Source organism: Camelus bactrianus, chromosome 23 (genome assembly GCF_048773025.1).
Source record: "Camelus bactrianus isolate YW-2024 breed Bactrian camel chromosome 23, ASM4877302v1, whole genome shotgun sequence".
NCBI classification, from domain to species: Eukaryota; Metazoa; Chordata; class Mammalia; order Artiodactyla; family Camelidae; genus Camelus; species Camelus bactrianus.
In genome coordinates, this window is record NC_133561.1 from 18,870,635 (window position 1) to 18,893,970 (window position 23,336).

The following is a 23,336-nucleotide window of genomic DNA, read 5'->3' on the forward strand; positions in this document are numbered from 1 at the left end:
AGAGAAAAAGAGTGAAGACAAATGGTACTTATTTCAATACTTTGATGTAGGTTCTAGAGCTGGTCCAGCACTAGGACTGGCCTTGAGGAACTGAGTATGGAAGAGATTGCCCCGACAGGAACTTATGAGTCTAAACTGAGTAGCTGCATGTAAACAAAGGCCACCTAGGCTTTCAGAGAGAATTCTTTTCCCCAGCAGCATAAAGAGCCCTTTCTAGCAAGAATAGCTGTAATTTGCAGAAGTGTTAAAATCTACTTCCAACTGTAAAAATACTTAAATATCCAGGGCATAGCAAGGCAGCCGTTCTGCCCTGTGATATAATGTGTGATCTTAAAAAGTAATGAAAATAGAATAAGGCATTGTAAAGATATTGCTCTAATAAATACAATTCTGTTTGCTGGCTTTTTTCCTGCTAGCAAATTGTATTACTCCATCAGCTTGGTAGGCCATCAATAATGTCTTCAGAGAATAACTTGTGAAAACTGAGATACTCTATGGCAGGATTTTTTGAAGACAATGTAATTTGGCATTTCTCAATTTTCTTTGATTTTGCACAGAGAAAATAGAAGACTGTGATAAACATTTTCCACAAATGGCGTCTTAAATGGAAACACAGCTGGTAGCAACAGTATGCTGTTATTTGGATGTTGGATTTCAGGTTTTCTGTGTGAAACAACCATGCTGGCAGATTTATTGGTTTCTCATTTTTTCAGTACTTTTTTTCAGTTATGAATTTGGTTTTGCCTGTAGGCTTCTGGTGGTGAGAGGTAATGCCAGGCTGCTGGTGTATCTGTACTCAGTGGAATCAGAGTTGTGTATTAGGGGCTACTGAAATGGATTGGAGATGTTTTAATTTCACTATAAGAGGTTAACAAAGTGCACAGAGCTAATCTAAGGCAAAACTTAGATTGGGGAGGTTTAAGGAGGCAGTGAGGTCGACTGGGAAGAGAACAGATTCAGGAAACAGTTGCTGGGTTCTGAGCTCAGCTCCTCCATTTACTGGCTGTACCACTTTGGGCAGATTACATAGCCTCTCAGAACCTTGGGGTCTACAACCATACATTTCTGTAATCAAGATAATAAACATCACAGGTATAATTAGTTATCAGTGAAATAGTGGATATTAAATTGTTCTATTATACCTAAGGACTTAGTACAATCTTTGCTGCCCTGGTACCTGCCCAGCTTTTCATAGCTTTTGAAATAACTGTTGCCACCAATGCCCACCCCACCACCACCAGTCTCAACTCAAAGCTTATTCTTACAGGGCTTTGTGCTCTGTAAGATGAACACTTTCAGCCTCTATCTTGGTACTTTGGAACTCTTGGCTCTCTGGATGCTCATTCTTTGGACATTCCCTCTCAGAAACCAGCTGCCATGTTTTGAGAAGCAAATCAAGAGGCCACATAAGGGTTCTGGTCAGAAGTCCCTGCTTGTGCTTATTCCTCAGCCACCCCAGCTCAGGTGCCAGAATGATAATGAAGAAACCATCTTGGTATCGTGTCATCAAGTAGATCCTCTTACCCCAGCTGTTCCAACCTGTGGCTATTGTGAGACACCTCTACCCATCCCAGCTGACATTATTGAACAGAGATCTCCTCCTACACCTCTTTTTAATTTCTGATGCACACAATACGTGAACATAAGAAAATGGTTGTGACTCTATACTATTACATTTTGGAATGGCTTATTACATGGCAGCAGATAACTACGACCATTTGCCATTTGTCCATAGACACTTAGATACTCTTCTCATATTAATTCCATACTAGCTTCGCCAGGGCATAATGGAAACCTGGGAACAAGGGAGAAGTGTGGTCAGTGAACATGCCAAGAGCTTGGAAGAGAACTAGAGTTACTTCTGGTCTTGATTACTGTACTTCTGTAGAAATGCTTGAAACCATATAGTGTGAATCCTCCAGTTTCCTCCTGCTTTTTAAAAATTTTGTTAGCTATTCAGTTCCTTTGGCTTTCCATGTAAGTTTAAGAATAATCTTATCTGTATCTACAAAAACTCTTACTAAGACATTTTTAGAACTGTGTTTAACCTATAAATCAATTTGGGGAGAATTGACATCTTTGCTTTATTGAGTCTTCTAATCCACGAACACAGTATGTCTATTTATTTAGATCTTCCTATGTTTCTTTCATCAGTGTTTTATAATCTTCAACATATAGATACTGTGTATGGTATTTTTATTTATAAAAATTTTTTAATCACAGTGTGTACAGCACAATGTCCCAGTCATGCATATACATACATATATTCGTTTTCAGTATATGGTCTTTTTAGATTTATACCTAAGTATTTAATTTTTATAGCAATTATAACTCATACTGTGTCTTTAATATTGATTTTCATATATTTATTGTTGGTATAATTAATTTTTGTGTTTATTATTCTGTGACTTTACTGAATTCTGAGTTTATTATTCTGTGACTTTACTCAATTCATTTATTAGTTCTAGGACTGCTTTTATAAATTCCTTGGGATTTTCTACACAGGCAGTCATGTCATCTGCAAATAGGGCCAGTTTATTTTTTCCTTTTTTATCTCTTTTCCTGCCTTATTGCACTGGCTAATACTTCTAGTATTGTGTTGAATAAGAATGGCAATGGACATCCTTTCCTTTTCCCCAATTTTAGTGAGAAAACATCCAGTCTTAAGTGTTTGCCAATGGACATAGTATATAAATTGCCCTTGACTCAGTGGCATTTCAGCCTCTTCACCAGATCTATAAATGGACAACAGGTTGATATGCTCAGCTTACAGTCAGTTCTCATATGTAGTGGAGTTTCATCATTTGGGAATGGATAGACTTAAATAGCATCTTCTCTTATCCCAGCTGAGACGTGCTTCACATCTGTCAAGGCTCCTCATTTCTCAGCCTCCACTTCCCACATGTTCTTTAGGGCACCTGCTCTTGTCACTATTATTCAGTGTGACACATCTACTCCTCCACTCTTGCCCATTAACCATCCCCTAGAGTGGTTTTTGTTGTTTTTGTTGTTGTTCTGGTTTTGGGGGTGTTTCCCCCTAGGAGTTACAATCTGTACATAGAATAAAGATCTGAATTGGGAGAGAGGGTTAAGGGGAAAGAGGGGTCCAGGATGACTGACTGGCTACTTCAGAAACCAGCCCTGCACGGTGCACAGAGAGCTGCACACAGTCCTGCTTGGTCTAGACCTTCATTTCTGATCCATGATTCAGACAGTGGGAAAGGGCCTTCCTACCATTTTCAAGCAGACAGGCTTATCCAGATAGTGTTTCACTATGCACTGCACTCAGCAAAGTTCTATCTCAGAAGATTTCCTAGACTATAGCATTAGGTTGGCTATTAGTATTAGTTTTAAGTTGTATTGTTGTGATTTTTAAAAATCTACATTGTGTCTTCATAGGCATTTTAATAGTAAATTGGGAATGCTGTATCAGAGGTAACATTTTAGATGCCATTTTAACTATGAGTACCCTGGCTGATTACTGATTTTGTCACAGGCAGTCATAGTCCCTCCTATAAATGGGCAAAACAGCAAACAGGTCATTCATTGTTCTCTCAGAAGAAAAGTATTGCTAGAGGTTTCTTGGTGCCATCAAGTTAAATTCAAGTGGTTTTGCTACTTCTGTGCTACATCTGAATTCCTGATTCACTTCCCCGTTGACAATGGCAAAACAAACAGGTTTCCAAAAGCGCCTTCTTTTTGTGAACATTTACTCTTCCTTGATCTCCTTTCCCTTATTCCTCCCTTTGAAAAAATACTGTGTGCAATATTTATGTCTGTGTATGATGTCTGCATTACTGAAAAGTGTCAAGTCTTACAAGGTGATTAGCATGAGAAAAGATTAGTCATGGCTGCAGTGGCTTGTCTAGAAACAAGATTAAACTAACTAGAGTAATTTGATCTGTAAGTAGGGATTTGATGATATAAGTAAGTGAATGAATATATATTTCTATAATCTGGAGGGAGTGATATATGTTTGCCTTGGGGGGCAGGGGAGGGTGGAGAACCAGCCTTCTGTGTGTACCTAGCCTTCAGATAGTGTGAAAGGAGGATTCGTTAGTAAAGAGAGCTCTGCATACACCTATATCAGAAATATTTTCTCTTATAGACACTGTTGTGGAATTCAGGGAGACCATTAAAAAGCACATAACTTTTTTTATTACATGTTTTAATGTAATCATATGAGGAAATATGTTTAAAAGAGGAACCCATTTTTCTGAGCAACTGGGGTAGTAGTTCTATTTTTGGACTATTGTATTATGTTTATCTATGTTTCTATCTCTTTTGTTGATACCACACTCTTCAATTACTGAAGCTTTATCGTAAATCTTAATATTAGGTTATGTGAGTTCTCCAATTTTATTCTTTTCCAGAATTATTTAGACTATTCTAGTGTCTTCTGAGTTTCCATATACATTTTAGAGCCAGCTTGTCTATATCTACAAATACCATGTTGGGATTTTTATTACAATTGCATTATAGGTCAGTTTGAGGGGAACTGACATCATTACTACATTCATCTTCACATTTGAAGGATAGTTTCTCTAGATAAAGATTTCTTGGTTGAAATTTGTTTTTTTAAGCATTATTATCCTCCTGTTTTCTGTCTTCATTGTTTTTGATAATTAGTCGTTTCCCCTGTATGTGACACGTTGTTTTTCTCTTGCTACTTTCAAGGTTTTCTCTTTAAACAGTCTGACTGTGATGTGTATGGGTAAGATTTTCTTTGCATTTATCGTTCTTGGAGATAGTTGATCCATTCTTGGATCTATAAGCTAATGCTTTGTTTTGATGTTAAGTTGAGAAAAGTTTTGGACATTATTTCTTCAACTATTTTTTAGTCCCCTTCTCTTTTTCCACTTATTGTGAGATGTGTATTACACATACATTGAAAATGTGACTGTCTCATAGGTATTTGAGGATTCTGCTAATTTTTTTTCAGTTATTTTTCACTCTGTTCTACAGATTTGATATTTCTATTGATCTGTCTTCTAGTTTACTAATTATTTCTCCTGTCATATCATATCTGCTGTCAAATCCACTAGTGACCTTTTCATTTCAACTCTAGAGTTTACATTTGGTTCTTTTTTTACAGTTTTTATTTCTCCATCAAGATTCCCTCCTGTCCCTTCTTTTCCTTTACTATTTCCCTTCAATCCTTTGAGCATAATTTACTTTAACTCCTTAAAAATATTTATAGTATCTGCTTTAATGACTTTGTCTTCTAAACCTAACATCTGGGCCCATTCAGAGTCAGTTTCTTTTGACAGCTTTATTCCTGAGTATGGTTCCTACTTTCCTGTTTTTCACATGTGTATTGTAAATTTTCTTTTGCTGCTCTAACAAATTATCACAAGCTTAGTGGCCTAAAACAACACAGATTATCTTACAGTTCCATTGGCCAGGAGCCTACCACAGATCTCACTGGGCTACAATTAACGTGTCAGCAGGTCTGTACTTCTTCCTGGAGGTTCTAGGGGAGAACCTGTTTCCCGACCTCTTCCAGCTTTTAGGGGCTGCACACATTCCTTGGTTCATGATTCCCTTCCTGAATCTTCAAAACCAACAGCATAACAACTCTCTGACCTGCTTCCATCATCACAGCTCTTTCTCTGACCATAGCCAAGAATGGGTCTCTGGTTTTAAGGATTCATGTGATTAGACTGGAGCTACCTGGATGATCCAGGGTAATTTCCCCATCTCAAGGTTTTTAACCTTAATCACATCTGCAAAGTTCATTTTGCTGTGTAAGATAAACATTCGCAGGCTCTGGAGATGAGGTTGGGGATTTATCTGGAGGGCATTTTTCTCCTACTATAACGTGTCTAAAGATTTTTTTAACTGAAAACTGAACATTTAAAATGATAATATTAACTCTGTGTTATGTTTTATTGTTCTGAAGGTTGTTACTGGCTGTTTTGTTGTGGGCTGTTTTTTTAACTTGCCTGCATGTAAACTGTGGAGTGGGCAATGCAGCTAATTAATGATGGCTTTGCTCAGTTTTTTATTTTTTTAGCCTAGCTTCCTAAGGGTCTTTCCTGTGTTTGCACAGCTCAGTGGTCAGCCAGTGATGTGGCTAGAGGTACTGCTCAAACATCTTGAACCTGTAAGGTGTCCCCTTCTACTTTGTATGGGAAGGTGTATGCGTTCAAAGTTGAAGCCAGTTCTCGCCTCCCTTGGCTTTTACTTTTTGCCAAGCTCTCTTGTGTCTCCCTCCTGTAAGTCCAGTTTCCTAGTTACCTAGGTGAAATGGAGCACCTGTCTCAGTCCTTTTGTGGCTCATTCAGGTAGGGGCAGTGGATGCAAATAGCCCCAGGCAAGCAGGCCATGGACTTCTGCTTCTCTTACTCTAGGCTCTAGTTATTTTTAACAAATAAACACATCTCAGTTTGTTGTTTAACTTTGGTCAATTTCTCATGCCCTGAAGTGGTTGTTTTTGGCAATTCCGTCCAGCGTTATACTTGTTTTTTCCAGAGAAGACTCTCTGATCACATCATCTTTACCAAAGTTTACATAAGGTTGTTTTAGAATAAATTTAGCTGAAATAAAGTCCTTAGAAGGGCTTAACTTATTTGTTATAATTATCATTATTCTTGCTGGAGACAACTATCTAGTCTGATCTATATCTAATACATATTCATAGTTATCCATTATAGAGTGTTTTTTTGGATGAGATCCTCCCCCAGCCTCTTACTTCTAGAAACTCCTTTACTACATACAGCTGTCAGACAGACTTTCCCTGGAAAGGGCCAGTAGTCAGTATTCGGGCATTGCAAGTTGTACAGTCACTTACTCAGTATCGCTGCTGCAGGCACGAAAGCAGCTGTGGACAGCATGTACATGGGTAAGTGTGGCTGTATGCCAGCACAGCTGTTTACAGAAACATGCTGCAGGTGGGATATGGCCTTCGGGCCACCATTTCCAAGCCCTGCTACAGGCTCACTTACTTTCTCACGATTCTACACCTGAGCAGGGCCATGCTCTGCCCCAACAGGCTGTATTTTCCTTTGAAAATCACTGAAGAGAGCACCTCTGCTTCCCAGCACACAGTCCAGCACCTCCAACAGCTCCCGACACCTGTGTTCTGGGAGCCTAAGACTTCTTTAAGAGCTACGGGCTCTTGAGTACTTGGCATCTGTATCAAAAAGAAGACCGTCACTTCTGGAATGTATGTAAACAACACTCAGTGTTGTTAGACAGAGGCACACTGTAGTACAGATACAGACACACAACCTGGTAAACTTACTGATGGCAGTCTAGACTTCATCTTCTCTTTAAAACTGGGTCGTGCAGCTTTTTATTAGTTTTTAATTTTTATAAATCTAATTTTTCCTTCCAAACAAAGGAAAGGTATGTGCATTTTAAAAACTGCAGTGTTCCCTTCTTGATTTAACACCTATCTTTTGAGATTATTAAATCTTCAGGTTATCTATTAACGTAACTGTTCTCTACACAATGGCTTTTACCTAGAAATTGAAACACAACATTAAATCAGTTTTTAATACTGTTTTATTAAATATACCATATGTTCCAGTAACATATATGCTGTGCTTATTGTATTTTTAATTTTTACCATATTTTTAACCCCTAAAATTGTTTCGTTTGTCAGTATTCATAGATTTTCCCCTATTAAGCATTCTCTTTATTCTTCATTCCTCCTTACACCTTAGACCTCCCATCTATCTTGGCTCACTTTCCCTCTACCAGAGGTATGTAATTTAGAAAATCCTTTTGTTAAGATCCGCTGGTGACAAATTGGCAGTTTTTCTTCGTCCAAAAATGTCTATTTCATTTTCAGTCTTTTTAAAAAATTAAGACTTAATTTTTTCTAAACAGTTTTAGGTTCACAACAAAGTTGAGTGGAATATACAGCGGTTTCCCATATGCTCCCTTCCCCACACATGCAGAGCCTCCCCCATTATCCTCATTCTCCACCAGATGGGACATTTGTTACAACTGATGAACCTAAACTGACACACGATTGTCATCCAAAGTCGACAGTTTACATTAGGGTTCGCTCTCGGTGCTGTACATTTTATGGGTTTGGACAAATGTATCCTTCATTACGGAATCATACAGAGTATTTTCACTCCCCTGAAAATCCTCCATGCTCTGCCTATTCATCCCTCCCCGACTCTGAACTCCTGGTAACCACTGATCTTTTTATTGTCCCCATAGTTTTGCCTTTTCCAGAATGTCATATAGTTCAAATGTCATCTTTTCAGACTGGCTTCTTTCACTCAGTACTATGCATTTAAAGTTCCTCCATGTCTTTTCATAGTTTGATAAGTCCTTTCTTTTTAGCACTGGATGATAATCCATTGTCTGGATATACCATAGTTGTTGGGTTTTTTTTTTTTTTTAATATTACCACATTTTCACTAGACTCATTTATTGATGTTTCTTCACTGTGGTGGCAAAGTAAAATTTCTCCATGCACAAAGAATGTCCAGTTGACCAAAGATGATGCAGGAAGGGCCTCTTTCAGTTGGCGAACATTTCTCACTGTGCTATTAGTCTGAGGGTGGGCCTGGATAGGAAAGCAAATTCCAGTGCCCAGAGCTAGCCCAGCATGGGCCAGGAGGGAAAAAAAGTTGCCCAGCCCAGCCTAGCCCTCTGCCCCCTGCACCAGCTGAGAAATGTGCACGAGGTGGACCAGGCTGAGGCCAGGCTACTAGAGTCCCGCAATGAGTCCCCGCTGTCCTGCGATCCCGATGTGTCCTGCTCACTAGAGTGCTGGCTGTCGCTGGATGTACTGTAGTCTGTATCTATTCACCTACTGAAGGACATCTTGGTTGCTTCCAAGTTTTGGCAATTATGAACAGAGCAGCTGTAAATATCCACGTGGAGGTGTTTGTGTGGACACAAGTTTTCAGTTCCTTAGGGTCAATACCGAGGAGCACAGTTCCTGGATACTATGGTTTGGTTTCATTTGTTCAGCATGTTTAGTTTTGTAAGAAACAACCAAACTCTTCCAAAGTGACAGTACCAGTTTGCATTCTCACTAGCAATGAATGAAAATTCCTGTCGTTCCACATCCTCACTAGCATTTGGTGGTGTCAGTGTTCTGCATCTTGGCCATTCTAGTAAGTGTGCATTGATGTCTCATTGTTTTAGTTTGCATTTCCCTGATGACACATAACATGGAGCATCTTTTCATATGACCAAGCCCCACCTCTCTTCTCACGAGAACACACCAATGGAGCCAAGCGAAGACACAGTCTATGGCAGGGCTGCACTGCCCCTCCCCTCCACACACACCAGTGGTGGTGCTTCTTCATGGGGGTCCCAGGCTGTGCTGTTCCACACACACCCCCAGCCAGAGCTTACACCGCCATCCAGTCCCAAGGCTGCCTCTGTGCAGTGGGCCCCAACCCTCTCCCCAGGCTCCTCACAAATCTCCAGCAGCCCATCCCGGCTCACATCTAGGGCTGGGGATCATAGGGACCCTCTGTGCCAGTTTCTGTTAGTCTTTTTGCCAAGCGGCTACCACTTTCTCCTCCGAGCCTCAGAAGCTCCCGCTGACCTCCCGGCTGGAGAGAGGGCATCCCAGCCTGAGGGTGCCTTTCTTCCTATGCCACTCCCTCCCTGCAGGACCGGTCCTGAACTGATTTTTTTTTCTTTTTTCTTTCTTCTTTTTTTCTTACCAGATTTTGTGAGAATCCTTCTGTATTTAGAAGTGAGACACTCTGCCAGAGTTCAGTAGGTGTTCTGTGCGATTCAACGGGTTTGTAGATGTAATTCTTGGTGAATCTATGAGAGAGGGCATGCTTTGAGTCTCTCTACTCCATCATCTTGGCACCTCCCCACTGTATGCATTTTATTTCCCACTGTCCCCCCACCTTTTCCCTTTGTTGAATTATTTTATTCTCTTTGAAGTTCTTATCTTTCATTACTTTTGAAAATTCTAAGTCACTATGGCTTCATATATTGCTTCTGTCCCATTTTCTTCCTTCTCTCACTTGAGACTTCAGTTAACATATATCTTTATTGTTCATCTCATTCTCGCTCCATGTCTTACTGATGAATTCTTTTGACCTGCCTCCCAGTTCTCTAATTCTTTTCTTGGCTGTGACAAGTCTGATATTAAACTATTAAACTACTGAGTTATTAATTTCAGTTTTCTATTTCTCTGTCTCAGGATTTTCATTGGGTTTTTTTGTATACTTTCTAATTTTCTGCTAAAATTCTTTTCTATTATTAAGTTTGCCATTATCAAGTATATAAAATAGTTACTACAGTTATTTTAAAGTCAATCATAAGAACCTCTATATTTGCATACCTCTAGGTCTGTTTATTGTCTGTTTTTCTTTTAGTTTTCAGACAGTCCTTGTCTTTTTGTATGTCTGGTTATAATTTTACTGAACACAGGAAATTGTATAGAAAAATTAGAAAGATAATTTGAGGTTCAGGATGATGTTATCTTACTTTAGAGAGAATTTACTCTTGCTTCTGGCCAGACAGGGTAGAAACAGATCACCTTAATCTAATCAGGGCTTGAACCGCAGTCTGTTTCTGGCTTACCACTCTTCCTAGACAGCTGCCCTTTGGCAGGTCACAAATGAAAGTTGGGGGTATTTACTAGGGCTTCTTCTCATCTTTGTTGAGCCCTGAACTCCAACTTCTGTGGCTCACTGTCTTTGAGACTGCCAAAACTTCTGCTCAGCTGTTTAGCCTTTCTGCCTTTGCTTTCAGATCAGCAAAGGGAAAAGTAACAACAAAAATAAGGATAACTTTCTTGAGTTTCTGTTCTTTCTGCTATTTTGACTCATCCAGATTTCCTTCCTTCAGTGGTTCTTTGATTCTTGTTTAACTTATCTTGTTCTTAACAAGGAATTTGGTATAAAACAAGCTAATCTACCACAGCTAGAAGGAGAAATTATGCTGAAGAAATTTAATTCAAATCTCAAACATTACATCATTTTATCCATGCATACTACATTTTGTTTCTGAAAAATAGGGACATTTTCTTAACACCCCCACAATGCCATTTCACGTTCAGAGTTCCTAGGTTGGAGTGTTCTCCTCCCATGCCACCTTTTTCTTTTCAGTCCATTGACCTGTTGAGATCCTGGGTCACAGTCCTGTAGAACTTCCCGTGTCTTAGATTTAGCTGACTGCTTTTATTTGTTCCTCTATCGCTTGTTTTTCCTTTGCAATTGAATTTAACTTTATGAGCTTAAATTCAATTTCCTCTTCTTTTTTGTTTTTTTGGCAAGGATCCTCTATAGGTGGTATGAAATAATTCCTATTGCATCACATCAGATATCATGTAATGTCTGGTTGTCCCACCGGAGTGATGCTAAGATTGATTATTGGGTTCAGATGGTAACAACCTAATTTATCCACTGTGAAATTCCCCATTGTTCTTTGATCTGGTTTCATCTAGTGATAATTTTTCATGGACCAGTTATTTCCTCAGGAGTTGCAAAAGTCTGATTTTCCTAATTCCACTATCATTTCACATTTATCAGCTAAAATTCATACACCAGAGCTATTTGGCTACTCTCAAATACAGTTTATATAGCCAAGCTAAGCCTTTGTTTTAAATTCAGTGATATATTTTCTATCAGTTCTAAAAAAGTAGTCCTGAACAATAAGTTTTTTCCTGCCCTGAACTCCTACCTATAATGAAGCAACGTGACTGATAATTGTGTCGTGTGGAAAAACCTCAGTAAGACCAGTAACAAAGGCCCTGGCATTGGGTATGTTTGTCTCTACCGTCTTTTAACTTAAGACACTCCAGGTTCCTGACTCTCAGAGCCTCACAGAATATGGCAGCAAGGCCTGGTGCTCACGGGTCTGAGTTACACCAGCGCCTGTGCTGCTGCTTTTCTCTGGTTAAACATCGTCCTTCCTACACGCTCCCCACAGAAACACCAAAGGCACTGCTTCCATTCGAGGCCAGCATCCTGGAGCACGTGACTGCTAGTGCCGCACCCATGAAAATACATTTATCACACCCAAACAAGTAGAATGCCTTGTTGAATGGTTTTGTTATTACACAGTTAGCTTGTATTTGGTGGGTGGCATTTCGATTTCTGAATCTTGGAGTCAGCTCTGACTGCTGGGCCCCAGCAGGGCTCCAGGTCCTGTTGAATCATCTGTATAGCATTTTTTTGCATCAGATCCTTCTTTTCTGTTCTCATTACCACCATCCTGCCTCAGGTCTCTCTGTCTGTATGGTCTCTTTACCAGTTTTCCTTGTTCTCTACTCTCAGTGAAATACTCTCAGCCCCCTTCAGTCATGCCTGGCCTCAAGCACATTTCCTCTCCTGCTCGCCTCCTGTCGGCCAGACCAGTGTGCTCACTGGCTCTTTGTATTCAGCCTTCTGTTCCATCGCCAGAGCTACCTGTCCCTTCCCAGGCCCCGCGTGCTGTCCTAGGAGCCCTTCACCTCTTCCAGTCTGAACCTTCTGGCTCCAAAGAACCTCCCCTAATCACTGCAGTCTGGTCTGCTTCTGGGGCACCCGTTGTCTGCGCCGTGGTCTGGCAGCTCTCAGATTCCTCCCTGCATCGTGACTTCATTTGGTTCACATCTGCAACTAGACTGTATACTGAGTAAGGCAGGGACTCACCTTGGATTTCCTGTATCCTTTATGCCCTGGGCACAGAACCTGGCATCTCCTAGCTGTCCCTTCCCCTCTCTCAAACTCCAGTTTTCAGTCCTCAGGCATCCCCCATTCCTTCTCCGGTTCAGGCTCTCAGCCCGGCATTGATTTTTGACAGTCCTGTGAAGACCACTTGGAGGCCCTCCTCGCTCCTCGTCACTGTCACACACAGCGAAGCTGCTGAAAGCCCACGCCCGCGGTGGAGACCCTCTCCCAGCAGAAGCGAGCTTCCCGTCCTCCCTGGGGTGCTGTTCCAGCAAGTGTTCATGATGCTCTTCCATATGTCAGCTGGGAAGCCTCCAGAAACCACCCAGGCACACGCTCAGCACCCCTGCCAGAGCTATGAGACTACTCCGTAAATATTTATGTGGAAGTCCCCCTCCCAGCCACTTCCTCATCCTCTCCTTACGAAGCTCCGCTTTGTTTTTTAATATCTTTAAGCAACCAGAGCAGGTACTCATGGTGGAGTAATTATGCACCATTTTCCCTGCCACTACAGAACCAAAGGTTCTCTTTCCTCCTGCTAACTGACGTGACAGACATCCACTTAATGGAATGATTATTAGTATGTAGTTCTTTTTTGGCCTTTATTTTATTGCTATGAAGGTGGCATAATTGAATTTAAAGTCCCAAATCCAGGTGTGCTTTTCAAGGAAAGTGTCCAGGGCAGTTAAGTACAGGGCAATGGTGTCCTGTACTTAAGCCTTTTGTCTGGGGATCTTAAAATCTCTTCCACACAAGTAGATAATGATGCTCATTTTGAAGGGATGGGAGGTAAAGTGATTGATCTCTTGGCACACTCAGGAGACAAAAGGAAACCCAGGACCCAGGTGTCTCCTTTGTTCCCTCCACCTTCTCCCTTTTCAGTTTTTTAAAAGAAGCATGGCCAACCTTCTATTAATTTAAATACCTCCCTCTCAGGTACTGCTTTCCACTTCTTTAAGAGCCTGAATGAAGAAAGCTTCCATATCACATTTCATGCGGGGAAGAGCTGAGGTTCCAGGAGAGGGAATGGTTTGTAGATCTGTGTACGCTCATCAGAGAACACACGTGTCTCTCCTGGTAAACCTACCTCATCTCCATTATACAGCAGAGCCTAGATGTGGGTTCCATGACTGTTCATAAATGAAAAGCAGATCAGTGCTTGGCACATGGCAAGCCCTGGGTAAGTCGTGACTCTCTGGGTTATGTTATGGAGGTCTCTGGACAGGCGGCCCCTGGAGGGCACTCTCACGCCTTCCAACAGCAGGATGCACTTCCGTTCTCCCCACCCAGACAAGCCTTCCCAAATCCTGGGGAGCCAGGTTAAGTCCTCTTTCCCTCCTCCAGGGGACCTTCCCTAGTCAAACCAATCATCAGTCACCTCTCTTTTTCATGACTCCTGTACCATTTTCTCAGCTGAACTGAGCATTACTATGTACTGAGGCTTCATTGGGACATGAAGTCATGCTCTATCCTGTGATATTTTTTAACTGTTGCATGAATGTTTTGTTTCTTATAGGATTATTGGGACTTGAGGGAAAATCATATATTACAGTGTAGTATTCACCCCAGCCCCAGGAACAATCTTGCACACACAGCAGGAGCTCAGTAGACTCCAAGATTAGAGGATGTGGGAGGCAGAAGAGGCCAAATTGCAGACATATTGTTGAATCAAGCTGAAATAACACTGGGTCTGAAACAGCCCTAAGTGTCATCCTTTGGTCCCCAACACCACGCAGTTCTATTCTGGTATGTGTGAACGACGTCAAGTGTGTGTGGAGTTCGTGGCAGAGACAGGGTCTCTGAATCAAAAGCTCTAGAATCCAATAAATAGACGGGGCCTGGAAGGTGGACTCTGGTGAACGATGTAGCCTGCAGCTGAGACTCAGAGGGCTTTACAGTTAAGAGGAGGGTGTGGGCGCATCTAGATGGGAGTCCTGAAAGCTCTACTCATTTCCATAACAGTTACATCCTGAGAGGCCAGCTTCCATTCTAGGGCTGTCGTAGGTGCTGGAGCTCCACGGGAGAGGCTGGGGGATAAGATTAGCACCTGGTCTGCACATCCCCTGCCAAGTATAAAGGCAGAGGTCCAGATTTTCCTCTCCAGGGTTTATTACAGAGGCATCCCAGTCCTGTTATTGTCTTCCTAATGCAACAGGCATTCTGGGGCGCGGGAGACGACAGTGTGCTTATTCCCTCAGTGTTGCGTTCTCCCAGCTGCAGGCTAATTTCTTTTCAGTGGCTCATTAACAGTCACAGCCAGCGTGCGCGCCCACGTTCATAGTCTCCTGACAAAATGCCGACTGCAAAGGTGAGAGCTGCTGACACTGTTTGCCGTTTGTTTTCTTCCAGGATTTTTTTCCCAGGAAACCATCCCGTCAGAGGTGTGCAGGTAATGAAAGTTGGCAAACTGCAGTTACATCAAGGCATGTTTCCCCAAGCGATGAAGAATCTGAGGCTGGTGAGTGTGCCAAGTTAGTTTGCAGTTCTGCCTGGAATACCCTTTTCTGACTGTTGCGGGGCCCCTTCCCTGAGATTTCTAGCAACTCTACACATATACTGGTGCACAAACATGGGCCCATAAATGTTAACAACCAGCTGGAAAACTGATTTGTGATGTTTGCCAACCTTTGTTGTAGAAACGTGCCCACCACGGCTGATTTTAAACTACCAACATCAGATCATCCAGTTCACAAGTATCATGCAAATTTAACAATCAACTCTTACTAACTGGTGCAAACTGCACCTGTGCCCTCCTCCACCTTCGCAGTCTCCTCACCGCCACCCTCTCCTACACACATGTGGCCAGTGTACACTAAGCCACTTACTACTCATTCTTGGGTCTTTTCAACGCTGTTCCTCTCTGCCACTGAGCCCTTATCGTGCAGCCGTAGGAGTATCTGATGCCTTCCCCACTGGGAGACCGCGAGGGCTCTGTGCTTATCTTTGTAACCAGCTTGGCACCACACAAGGTACCTGGGACTTGGGAAGTATTCATTGTTGGAGGGAGAGAGGTGAGGAGGTCAATACGATGCTGGCAGTAAGTGTGGAGAAGCTAAGTGGGAGCGCAGGGACGGTGCTGGACTGCGTTGTCAGAGTGATGTTTCTCCTCTGTGCCCTTCTACCCTGGCAGAGCTCGTGTGCTCATCTGGTCCAGGCACTGGTACAGAGACCTGGTTTGTGGGGTTTCACGGACAGCTCCTGGTGCCTTCATGGGGTCCTCTGGGCCACCATGCCCTGGTCCACAGACAAGTAGGGAGACCCAGGCCCTGAGTCAGGATCTCTTAGGAAGTGTCTAGGGGCTGGCTGGTCCACAGTTAGATAAGAATAACAAACGCCTAATGGATTCCTAAAAATGAGATCCCTGATGCTGGTTTTTGTTGAATGCTAGCCCTGTTGCCTCTTCCTGATCTCCAACTGAAATCAGCCCGTGGTCAACAGGAATAACACGAGGAGTCCTGAAGGCACTCGGCCCTTCCTGTTCTTTCTGCCTTGTCCGACAACTTTACCCAGACTGATGGAAGAGCACCGGAAGTCTCCTGCAGTCTCAGGGAGAACTTCTCTCTTCTGCTCTGGCTGATGGTGGTCAGACAGTCCAGTCAGTTAGACAGGAAATACCTATTGAGGGTCTACTTGTGAACGTTTTGACAAAAAAGACAACGTGGAGAAAACTTCCCAAGTATATGATGTACCCACTTGGAGGGTCACCTCCAAGTAGGTGTTTTGTAAGTGATCAGAATAATCCTTTATGTTTATATGGGACTAGAAAGTATTAATACTGTTCATGCGTACATGATGGATCTGGTCCTCATGACAGATGTCAGCCATCTGAGGCCAGGGGGCCAGACATTTCCATGCCCATTTAAAAACTGAAGGAGCGAAGGCTTGGAGTCACACTGCGGCAGAGCAAAGTCTAGTTCATTCAGTTGAATTCAACACATGTTAATTATTAAGTGCTTCTATTAATCTGAGTAAGGCCCAGTGTTGTCCTTACAATTTAGTGGAGGAGACAGACGTGTGAACAAGTCATTAAATCCAGGCTGGTATCCAGGGCTCTGCCCCTTCCGACTAGACTGGCCCAGCGGAAGGGATGAGACTCTACTAAGACTCGGTATAGAAATCCCTTCAGAGCTCGCTGAGCTCCTGATGCCAACCCAGAGGAGATTTGGATCTCTGCTGTTCCTCCTGTGAGGCTTTCTCTTTGCCACTGCATGCAGAACTCCTGAAGGAGCTGTCTCATACCCTCAGCTGCAAAGACAAGCCTGATCTAACCCAGACTGACATCTTGATGCAGATTTACAGGATAACGGGGGCCCGGCAGTCACCAGCCCTTCCTGTGACACTCTTACTGCCCTTTTACCTCCCATGTGCCCAGTTCCATTCTGGCCTCCTCCAGAAGCTTCTCTTGGTGATGGTTTTAGCATCCTCTACTCCTGGTACCAAAAATAAGCCCAAGCACAGACACTGACAGCTGCCAAATGGGAGATCTCACAGCATCATCACAACGTCTGTCATGAAGCCTCGGGGGTAAGTCCTGGCCTTACCCAGACTTCCCAGGTTGTGATTATCAACTAAAATGCAGATGTGCACCCCAGCAGGGTCAAGCAGCAGGACGACACCCAGATTAGAGTCAGTGGTTTGCATTCCCGCCCCACCATTTACTTCAGATTTTACGATTTGAAGCAAGTCTTTTAATCCCTCTGAATATAGTTTTATTTTAAAAATGAGGGTAATAACTACCCTATAGAATTGTCTTAGAAGTAAATAAGGTCACTTGTGAAGGTGTATTTTGCCAAGTCCCAAGTATTTTGAGAACGTGAAGGATTATTAGTGTGTAGGAACCCTCCTTCTGATCACTCCCTCACTACCTGGTCCCTTTAGCACTTGTGTTTGTGGTTATGCAGTGTTTCCCTTGTTGAATAATTATATTATAGATCCCCAGCAGTTCACATGGGTGTGCTCTGTTTCCTGGAGGTGGGTAGGAATTCTGCAAGAACCCTGACTTAGCACCAGGAGATACAAAAGCTACATAACATAGACACTGAAACACAGCAAGCTCTTATCAACTACCTACTTGAATGAATGGGTATTTTAATGAATAGAGGTCTTTAAAAGCACCCCCCTCACGCTGTCCTTTTAGCTGACGTGTACTATGTCTGTGGCTAGTGGACCAGATCTTCCTGGGATCAGAGTATGGTTCTGATCATCCAGTTTCAACGTGTAGCAGGGGTGTTTCTCAGACACCAGCTTGTGTCCTACAATTCAAGAATTCAATTCTGACAACTATCTACCTGGAGATGGCATCAGATTCCACAGCTCAAGACCGCCTTCCACTTCAGATACCAATCAAAAGCCCGAAGCTCTGCTTCAGACCAACTGGCTGTAGATTGGAGGTTCCAAGGACCCCCACCTTGGGTTTGATTAATTTGCTAACATGTCTCACAGAACTCAGAAACATTTTACTTCATAGGTCACCATAAAAGGTTTATAAATCAGGAGCAGCCAGATAGAAAAGATGCATACAGGGCAAGGCATGGGGAAAAGGCGTGGAGGTTCCTGCCCTCTCCAAGATACAGCTTTCCCTAAGTCTCATTGTGTTTACCAACCCAGAAGCTTTCCAAACCTGCCCTTTGGGGTTTTTAATGGAGGCTTCAATGGATAGGTATGGTTGACTATTCATTGGTGACGGACTGAACCTCCAGGCCCTCTTCCCTGCCCAGAGATCAGGGGTTGGGACTGAAAGTTCTAATTCTCTCATCACATGGTTGGTTCTCCTGGCAACCAGCCCGAATCCTTAGGTGCACCTTATAAGTCATCTCATTAGAAACACAAACGACACCTTTATTGTTTTCATCACTTAGGAAATTCCAAGCGTTTTAGGAGCTCTGTGCCAGAAAGTGGGAAAAAGCCCAAGTATATGTTTCTTATTACGCATCTCAGTATCATACAGAGGAATGGCCTGAACACGTCCATCACTCTGCAAGCTATGGGACCTGTGAGTCTAGAAGCAAGTCAGTTTCGTTCTGCAGAAAGCTTCTCCTCCTGAGCTTTCTCGGGGCTCAAGTAGCCCAGAGAGGAGAAAGGGGAGATATATTCTTTGCCTTTTTAAACTGATGTTCTCCTTAGACTGGTGCCCCTACATGGCCTTTCTTAGAAACTCTGGAAATAACAGGATGAAAGAGTTTAAATAAGGGTTTCAAAGGCTGAGTCTGGAACAAAAATGAGAAAAGCCTGAGAAACAGAAATTTGTTACAGATTCAATTAGGCCCAGCCTCCTCCAGGAAAGGAATCTATTTAGTCCAGCTCTGATTTGGTTTGGGCTTCCGTCTTTACTGGGCTCAACGGTAATTCCCCTGATTGCTGCCACAGGACAGTCCTGGGGTCCCTTCACAGTACCTTCCTCCTGCTTTCTCCGGTCTCTAATCTACTGTCATTTCTTTCCATTTATTTCTGGGACCTTGAGGGCTACCATCCTCTCTGGACTATCTTGTCAGTGAGCCTGTTTCTCTTCTGTGAGTGCTGCATGCTGCCCTGGACAAGACCAGCTGCTCTGTTAGCAGTGCCTGGTTAACTAAGTCAGGTTGGAAAAAGTCAAACTTCTTTCCCTCAATAACCATTTTTTATTTAGATGTAAATTTCTTAGCATTACACTGTAATAATGTTTCTTCTCATTTCATTATGTTGAAACGTTCTACACTTTGCGGATCTTTCAAGCTTCTCTTGGACACTGTGCCTGTGGCACCCACATAATTACGAGCTAACGAGCTATTTTGGTTGGTTGAGGGAAAGCTCCCAACACCACCATGCTGGCCTCTGTCCACTCCAGCCTGCACCCTGATCTCAAGTCCCTGTAAATGGATGATTTAGAGCCTCCTAGTCTGTTGTTCCCATTTCTTAATCTGCTACAATGATTCTTAACCTCTTTGGTCATGTTCTCATTTAGGAACTGTATGGGAACCACTGACTCACCAGAGAAAAATGTACATACACACAACATATGTTTGTATCTGGTGGGGAAGGGGGCTTTTAGGGAAAGCACCTAAAGCCCCTCCATGGACTCTCTACAGGCCTACAGCTGCTAGGTTAAAAAGCTCTCCTCCAAATGTGTAACATCACCTTAACATGTGGACGGATGGGAGAGCAAGAGGGAGGACAAGGGGTAGGCAAAGAGTGACGTGCCGTAACTGTCAATTATGCCTTTGAAGAGCTGTTTGGAAGCCCCTGGCTCTGACATTTATGAACGTCCACTACTGACTTGAAATAGGGCATACTAATTGCAAGAGTGTTTCTAAACCAAAAACAGAGAAGATAAGAGAATAATCAATTAAATGAAAGCATAGTGATGAGTCACATTAAGGAAACAAGCAGAAATTCAGCTTCTCAAGCTTAATGAAAAAAAGACAGACAATAGATGCCAACTCCAAGATTAAAGATTTTAGAAATATCTGACAAAGATTTTAAAGCCTATCGTAAATATGCTTAAACAAGCAATTACAGACATCCTCAAAACAAATGAAAAAATACATCTCACCAAAGAAATAGAAAGCAGCAGCAAATAGAAATTTAAGAACTGATAAATACAATTACCAAAATGAACAGACCAGAGCTTAACAACAGAATGGAAAGGCTAGAGGACTGAATTAATGAACTTGAAGATAGAACAATATAAGCTATCCAATCTAAAAACTAGAGAGAAAATGACTTAAAAAAAGGTAAAATTGAACACAGTGTCAGGGACCCATGGTGTTTCTGTAACAAAAGTTCTAATCTTGGAGTCCCAGAAAGAGAAGAGAAAGAGAGTAAGGCAGAAAAAGTACTTGAAGAAATAGTAATGAAGGCATCTAAACTGAAAAGAAGTAAAATTATCTCTGTTTATAGATGATATGATCTTATATGTCAAAAACCCTAGAGATTCCACAAAAAATTGTTAAAACTAATAAATTCAGCTAGGTAGGAGCATATGAAATTAACATGCAGAAGTCAGCAGTGTTTCTATATACTGCCAGGGAACAATCCCAAAAGGAAATTTAAAAAACAGTTCCACTTACAATAGCATCTAACAGAATAAAATACTTAGGAATTAACCTAACCAAGGAGGTAAAGACTTACACACTGAAAACTAAAACATTACTGAAAAAACTTACAGAAGACATAAACAGAATAACATGCCATGTACATGACTGAACGACTTAATATTGTTAAGCTGTCACAACTACCAAAGCAATCTATACACTCAGTGCAATCTCTATCAAAATCCCAATTTTTTTAAGAAATGGAAAAACCCATCCTAAAATACATAGGAAAACTCAAGGGACCCCAATAGCATAATAATCTTGAAAAGGAAAAAAAAAAAGCTGGAGGACTCACACTTTCTGATTTTAAAATTTACTATAAAATTACAGTAATCAAAACAGTGTGGTACTGGCATAAAGACATATACACTAATGGAATAGAACAGAGAGTCCAGAAATAAACTCTCATGTATATGTCAAATGATTTTTGACAGGGGTGCCAAGACCATTCAGTGGGGAAAGAATAGTCTATTCAACAAATGGTGTTGGGAAAACTGGATATCCACATGCAGAAAAATGAAGCTGGACCCTTACCTAACACTATATTTAAAAAGTAACGCATGAATGATGGGATCAACAATTTCCAAAATACACAAACAGCTCATACAGCTCAATAGCAAAAAAACAAACAAAAAATGGGCAGAAGACCTAAATAGACATTTCTCCAAAGACATACAGATGGCCAATAGGCACATGAAAAGATGCTCAACACTGCTAATTATTAGAGACATGCAAATCAAAACTACAGTGAGGTATCATCTTACACTGAACAGAATGACCATCATCAAAAAGTCTACAAATAATAAATGATGGAGAGGGTGTGGAGAAAAGGGTCCCTCCTATACTGTTGGTGGGAATGTAAACTGGTGCAACTACTATGGAGAACAGTATGGAGTTTCCTTAAAAAACTGAAAATAGAGTTACCATATGATCCAGCAATCCCATTCCTGGGCATATATCCAGAAAAGAGGAAAACTCTAATCAAAAAGATACATGCACCCCAATGTTCATAGCACTATTTACAACAGCCAAGATGTGGAAGCAACCTAAATATCCATGAACAGATGATGAATTAAGATGTGTGTGTGTGTATATATACATGTATGTATGTGTGTGTGTGTGTGTGTGTGTATATATACACACACACACACACACACAATAGAATATTACTCAACCACAAAAATGGATGAAATAATGCCACTTGCAGTAACATGGATGGAATTAAGAGATTATCACACTAAGTGAAGTAAGTCAGAGAGAGAAAAATAAATATCATATATCACTTACATGTGGAATCTAAAAAAAAAGAGATACAAATGAACTTATTTACAAAACAAAAACAGACTCACTGACATAGAAAACAAACTTATGGTTACCAAAGGGGAAAGGAAAGGGAGGGATAAATTAGGAATTTGGGATTAACAGACACACACCACTATATATAAAGTAGATAACAAGGTCTTACTGTATAGCACAGGGAACTATATTCAGTAGCTTATAATAACCTATAATGGAAAAGAATCTGAAAAAGTACATATCTACCAGATATTACATATATCTGAATCACTCTGCTTTACACCAGAAACTAACACAACATTGTAAATCAATTGTACTTGAATTTTTAAAAAGTAATGCATGGATTAAAGACCTAATATAAGAGCTAAAACTATAAAACTCTTTGAAGAAAACAGAGGAAGAGCATGGGATTTGGCAGTGATTATTCTGGATATGACACCAAAGGCACAGGCAACAAAGAAAAAAATTGATAAACTGAACTTTAGCAAAATTTAAAATGTTTGTGCATCAAAGGACACTATCAACAGAGTAAAAAGGCAACCAACAGAATGGAACAAAATATTTGCAAATCACATATCTGATAAGGGATTAATATCCAGAATATGCAGAGAATGCCTAAACTTAAACATCAAAACAGCCCAATTAAAAAATGGGCAAAAGACTTGAATAGACATTTCTCCAAAGAAGATACACAAATAGCCAAAAGGCATATAAAGATGCTTAATGTCACTAATGATTAGGGAAATGCAAACCCGAACAACAATGAGATACTACTGCTCACCCACTAGGGAGACTGTAATTGAAGAAAAAAATAAATAATTAAAAACAAAACAAAACAAAACAGAAGACAAGTGTTGGTATGGATGTGGAGAAATTGGAACTCCTGTGCATTACTGGCAGGAATGCACAACAGGGCATCCACTGTGGAAAAACAGTACAGCAGTTCCTCAAAAATAATGAAACACAGAATTACCATCTGATCCAGCAATTCCACTTCTGGGTATATACCCAAAAGAACTAAAAGCAGGTACTTGAACATATATTTATACACCAGTGTTCACAGCAAGCATTATTAACAGTAGCTAAAAGGTGGAAACAACCTAAATGTCCATGGGTGGATGAATAGATAAACAAAATGTGGAACAGACATACAATGAAATATTATTCAGCCTTAATAATGAAACCACATGGATGAACCTTGAAGACATGCTAAGTGAAATAAGCCAGTCAAAAAAGGGCAAATATTGTATGATTCCATTTACATGAGGTACCTAGAGTAGTCAAAAACAGAGAGAGACAGAAAGTAGAATAGTGGTAACTGGGAGCTGGAGAGAAAAGGGAATTACTGTTCAGTGGGTGCACAGTTTCATTCTGG

At 41.4% G+C, this 23,336-nt stretch overlaps 1 protein-coding gene and 1 long non-coding RNA gene across 7 annotated transcripts in view; one reads left to right on the plus strand and one right to left on the minus strand.

Moving 5' to 3' along the window:
• Nucleotides 1-23,336, plus strand: part of SMYD3 (SET and MYND domain containing 3) — a 562,584-nt gene that overhangs the window by 526,047 nt on the left and 13,201 nt on the right. For all 4 annotated transcript variants that reach the window (XM_010973568.2, XM_045509457.2, XM_074351719.1 and 1 more), the window contains one exon: nucleotides 14,946-15,054. In XM_010973568.2, the coding sequence (XP_010971870.1) occupies nucleotides 14,946-15,054 (109 nt within the window). The remainder of the gene's footprint in view (nucleotides 1-14,945; nucleotides 15,055-23,336) is intronic.
• The window catches only part of LOC105083665 (uncharacterized), a 61,280-nt gene that overhangs the window by 6,188 nt on the left and 31,756 nt on the right, over nucleotides 1-23,336 (minus strand). For 2 of the 3 annotated variants that reach the window (XR_012501833.1, XR_012501832.1), the window contains one exon: nucleotides 9,648-9,753. The exons of the other annotated variant lie outside the window; for it this stretch is intronic. This is a non-coding gene — a long non-coding RNA (uncharacterized LOC105083665). The remainder of the gene's footprint in view (nucleotides 1-9,647; nucleotides 9,754-23,336) is intronic. 3 annotated transcript variants of the gene reach the window in all.